The sequence below is a fragment of the Sardina pilchardus genome, chromosome 12 (assembly GCF_963854185.1).
Source record: "Sardina pilchardus chromosome 12, fSarPil1.1, whole genome shotgun sequence".
Taxonomy (NCBI): Eukaryota; Metazoa; Chordata; class Actinopteri; order Clupeiformes; family Clupeidae; genus Sardina; species Sardina pilchardus.
Genome location: NC_085005.1, coordinates 19,485,939 through 19,491,374, shown reverse-complemented (window position 1 = coordinate 19,491,374; position 5,436 = coordinate 19,485,939). Strand labels below are relative to the sequence as shown.

General features: G+C 42.6%; 1 protein-coding gene across 1 annotated transcript; it reads left to right on the top strand.

Moving 5' to 3' along the window:
- Nucleotides 1-2,058: 2,058 nt before the first annotated feature.
- Nucleotides 2,059-4,175, top strand: six6b (SIX homeobox 6b). Its single transcript, XM_062550582.1, has 2 exons — nucleotides 2,059-2,630; nucleotides 4,010-4,175. Exons 1-2 carry the CDS (start codon nucleotides 2,059-2,061, stop codon nucleotides 4,173-4,175), a joined length of 738 nt encoding a protein of 245 aa, XP_062406566.1.
- Nucleotides 4,176-5,436: the final 1,261 nt, after the last annotated feature.

Below are 5,436 nucleotides of genomic sequence, written 5' to 3'. Positions count from 1 at the left end.
TAGACTTGGGCATAGGCTATTCTGATAAAGCAGCAAGCAACAATGATTACTGTAGAAAGGGCGGGCTAAAGCGGTTAGTCTAATTATCAATACCTTTCTGACAGTAATAATGGGGTTACTATTACACTGTCATTTTGTTGTAATAAAATCATTTTACACAGGCTAATTATCTATGCGAAATGCACAGTTGCGCTTTACTATTATACATTCTGTAAACTTTATACCTAAAATAAAAAGTGTGCTTTTAGAACATCACTCAGTGTCGTATACTACATTTGACATGGACTGGGTCATATTTGAATGTCTCTCGGAAATGAGAAATGTGTATCCTGACGTTATGAAAAGTGCCATTCCCGGTGGCATGAGTATGGTGCATGAAAATGAGCAGCTCAGATCATACAGACGGTAGTTCCATAACTGGAAGTACACGCCGCTCATACATCATGCATAAAGGGCCCTGAAGGGCTTTCTTCAATTGAACTGTGTGGATCTGTGAAAATAATATCAGGGGCTTTCCGTCAGAATGAACTTTTCCACTGTAGCCAGCCGTGAAATAATCTGACCCGACACTTCAAACCATCTGCGTTATCTATCCGCCGTCTTATTTACCACCGCAGCCTGAGCACAAAGCGGGCTGTGGCTGATCCTAAAACGGCTCTAGTCAGCTGCTGCTCCACAATTCCTCATAACGTGGGATATTTTTTGCCGTTTTCCCGTGATCCGCGAGAGGCAGGCATTGTGTCTTTGTGCAATAGTGCGTGCATCCATGCACCTGTCACCACACGAGGCTTCTGCATAATAATTTATAACAAATAGCTCACAATAATAAACAAACAACGAGTGTCCGGCGCAATTGCTTATTTGAGCATGCAGTCCGCATATTTCGAAATATTTTTGAATTTATTTCAGCATAATCTATAAAGAGCAATAAATTCCACACGCGTAAATTCGCCTCGGTATCTACAATATTGCTGCCTATTTGAGAGAACTACCAAATATAAGGCCACCGCATGTTTACACGTCGTGATTGAGGTTATATTTATAACTGGTATGATCTGCATTCAGCTGTCCAATATGTAGCTGTATCGAAGCAGAATGCTTTCCACATATGCTGTCGTCTGTATCCTCGTTTCAAGTCTCCAACAGCTTTATTAATTTTGACCGACCAATGATTCGTTGCATTCGGCTGTCAGATGTCTCTGCTGCTCATATTGTTTGATGCATAATTGAGTAGAGCCTCGCTTATGCTGCCATGGTCGTCCTGTCCTCGTTATAATATACCGGAGAGCTCAGCGCGTAAAGACAATGCATTTGGTCGGAAACAATCCCGAAACTCAAAAAGAAAGGGCAAAATTGTGACCAATCGCTTTTAAGATGTGCGATCTTTACCCAAAACACGGCGATGCATTAAACTTTTGTGGGCGAAAAACGGGAAGGTTTCTCGATTTGTAATGGCGCTGCTGTGCTTGTGATTTTTTACGCAACAACAGAAAGAAGCCATGACAGCCGGACCTTTTGTATGATAAATCGATTATTTTTTTCTTTAAGCGAAAATTATTCATAACAACACTATTTACAACTAGACAATCGCGCGAAAAGCCAATCACCTTGGTTAAAGGCAACAACGAATAGGTCGGAAATGTTTACATTTTAAAAGGCGCTGTTGAGAGTGGGGAGGTGCTGAAATCTATTTGCGCTGCTTTCCGCGTGATTGGCACACTTGACAGTGATTGACAAGCGTCCTTGGAAACTACGCAACCAATCTGCCAAGTCCAATAGAAAATCAGAAGAGGACTGGACGTCTTTTTTCCCCCTCAAAAATATCTCGAGTCTTGCGCTTCACCTTCGTATTCTCGAGCTCCCCAGTTCGCCCACCGAGGCTGCCGTAGTCAGCCAGAGGGGCATCCTCTCCTGTGTGTGTCGTGTAACGGTTGATCTGTTGACTTTGGAATTGCCTTTTTGTCTGGATCAGGCGACGAAGAGGAAACGGGGGAGAGGGAGCGTGTATGAAAGAGAGAGAGGTAGCAAGGACTACGAGGGGGGGAAACAGAAGCCTTCATGTTTCAATTGCCAATCTTGAATTTCAGTCCCCAGCAGGTTGCGGGGGTATGCGAGACTTTGGAGGAGAGTGGGGACATCGAACGCCTCGGCCGGTTCCTCTGGTCGCTGCCGGTCGCCCCTGGTGCCTGCGAGGTTCTCAACCGCAATGAGTCGGTTTTGCGGGCTCGGGCCATCGTGGCTTTTCACACTGGGAATTTCCGTGAGCTCTACCACATTCTGGAGAACCACAAGTTCACCAAAGAGTCGCATTCCAAACTGCAAGCGCTTTGGCTGGAGTCTCACTACCAAGAGGCGGAGAAGCTCCGGGGTCGCCCGCTAGGGCCGGTGGACAAATACAGGGTACGGAAGAAGTTCCCACTACCCAAAACAATTTGGGATGGTGAACAAAAGACTCATTGCTTCAAAGAAAGGACCCGACATTTGCTCCGAGAGTGGTACCTCCAAGACCCTTACCCAAACCCTAGCAAAAAGAGAGAGCTCGCACAAGCTACAGGACTCACTCCCACCCAAGTCGGAAACTGGTTTAAAAATCGGAGACAAAGGGACAGAGCCGCGGCAGCCAAAAACAGGTGAATATCCCGAGCTTTTCCTCCGTATGCGTGCATGCACCTGTCTTTTAGTTCATTTTTTAGGTTGCTCGGTGAAGTCATTTCGAACAACTCCAGATTCTTTTCGATTTATTTGAGATCCTGTGCCGAACGCTCGTTGACATGTTCAGCTATCTATGGTGGAGTCTGGTGGACGAAACAACCACAATTCGATATTTACGCGCTTAATCAATTCTTGAAATGAGTTAGTCAGCAGGCTACATATTGCATTTTCAAATATGCGTGGTGTATAGTTCACCTCCTGTAAAGGATGGACTTGATATTGTTTTCATAAAATGTAGGCTATCCCAAGCACACGTAGCAGTGGGCCTATTTGTTGTGTAGCCTACAAATAAAAAGGTGAATCTTGCAATCCAACTAAATACAACACAATTACACTCTAAAGCTTTATGAGTTCAATACCATAACATCGAATTTACATAACCTTAGCCAACACTAGGCCTCGGTGTGTATTTCCTTAGCTGCCATCTCGTTGGATAATACAGTAGCCTACAGTAGCCTACATCTTTTTGAACTGTAGAGGCCCCATGAGCTAGCCTAACCTACAATCTGGATGTGTTCATGTAGAATAGTAGTTTTCTTGTCTTATTGTCTCAGTAATTACAATGAGCTGGCTATCATTTCATCATGGATCTTTTCTAATCTGTTTCTGGATTTGCCCGATTACAACTGGATTAAGGTAATTCTATTGAGATGGTAAACATTTGTTATATCTTGTGGGCTGCTGGCAGTGGTAATATTTGGAAAAGAGTAACATCGGTTGTCGACATCTCTGAATTTGCGAATCACTTCAGTCGTTGAGTCTAGTGCTTGTATAGGGTTCCTCTTTACAAATAGCAAGGCTACACAGCCTACTTTATGCAATTCGTGGCTTCAGATGTTGTTAAATTAATTCAAATTCTCGGTTTGAATGGGAATTCATTTGACCATATTGAGTAGCCTAGACACTGTATCATTGGCATATTGTGTATTCAAAGCCTTATATCATATTTGGTAGAGAATATCCCTGCCTCTCCATAACTCGCTGATAGGCCCATGAAGTGAGCGATGCTCCTTTTTTGACAGCGCTTGTTCTTCCGGTGCGTGTCACCAAAGGTTCAACTCAGCCTCAAGCTCCTGCAGATTTGGTAGGCTGCGACTGTCGGGATGTAGGCTACTATGATAGGCTGATATTGATGATATTTGGAAACTAATTTGACCTGTTAAATAGCTTAAATCCTCTTCAGGAATGTATCCGGTCAAAGCTGTAGCCATAGGCTCACCTCCTGTAAGAAATGTAAAGTTTTTCACTAAATTCCTTCTTTCTGTCTTTCTTATTCGTATGTGTTCCACTGAAATAGGTTACAACAGCAAGTGATGTCCAATGGCTCGGTTCGATCCCTGACTGGAGAAGACGGCGCAGTGGACCGTCTCGGAACCGCGTCGAGCCCCGAAGCAAGCCTGTCTAGCAAAGCGGCCGCGTCGGCCATCTCCATCACTTCGAGCGACAGCGAATGTGACATCTAACATCGCACCACGAGCTGCCCCGCGGGCCAGTCAGGAAGACGATGAGAAAATGAACACATTTAAGAGGGAAATCGAGATAGACAATCAGCAAGACAAACAAGCACATCAGTGCCTGCCTTAACGTATCAGAGGCTGTGTTTTCTTTTTTTATTATAATAATTATTATTATGTGAAGGTTGTCAAACCGCCCGAGGTCGACTGGAATGCTTTGTCTTTAAAATGTATTTATCCTCTTTTTCCATTTCATTTTTTGCTTAACCACGACAAAGAAGGAACTGAAATAACATGAAAAGAAGACATTTATATAAACCCAAGAGTCCTGAATTTCCAGTTTTTTTTTCCAGTCGATAAAATCGGATGCCTAGAGTAAAGCAGTGCCCACCGAAAAAAAGAGAACGGGAAAGAAAACATAGAACACTTAAAAAGCCCACCATCTCTTTTTGTTTTTTTTATTATATTTTTAGGTGGAACTTTGCATTGAATATCAATGCCGTGACATTTTACCTCCCATTTTTTCTAATGTATGTTCATCTATGTATTAAAATCATTGGTACTATAGAATCTAATTTTGATTTGCGCGATCATTTCAAATTTAGTCAATTTCAGTGTAAAAGGTGGATTTTAGAGCATGTGCGTTAAGTAGGACATATGTTTCAACGAATGAAGACAAGAAAATAAAAATGGTTGTTCAAAACAATACAGAAGTTATTATTATTATTATTATTATATTATTAGCCTATTATAATAATAATTATTATTAATAATATAGGCCTAGTATTATTATTATTATTATAAGATGACTTAGCCTATCTAATGATAGGTGACCCCTTATCTTATGGCAAGGATATTTGGACTAAAACCGTTTTGTAGGCCTACTAAACAGCGAAGATGCTAACTGTCAGTAGGCTAAATTGACTGGAGTCAGGTTGTGAGCCGTGTATAGATGGCAAAGATCTACTCTTGACCCCTTAAGCAAAGCACACTTGGTGTTCTTATGCCCTCGGAATTCTCTTGAATGAGAGAGTTTGAGGACGGTGTCAAACACGTATCGTTGCGACGTCGAAATCACTTGAACTCTTTTGGCCTGAACCCTTGTGGTCGTCGTCCATTAATGTATGGTCCGAGCCCTCAAGGCGTCATAAGTGAATGGGCTATCGTCCCGTGTTTAACGTGATAGCTTACCGTGTGTCCAGACGTGTTAACCGTGCCATGTGATTATCTCTGCGTCTTGTAATGCTCCCTGACAGCGGAAGGTCAACTA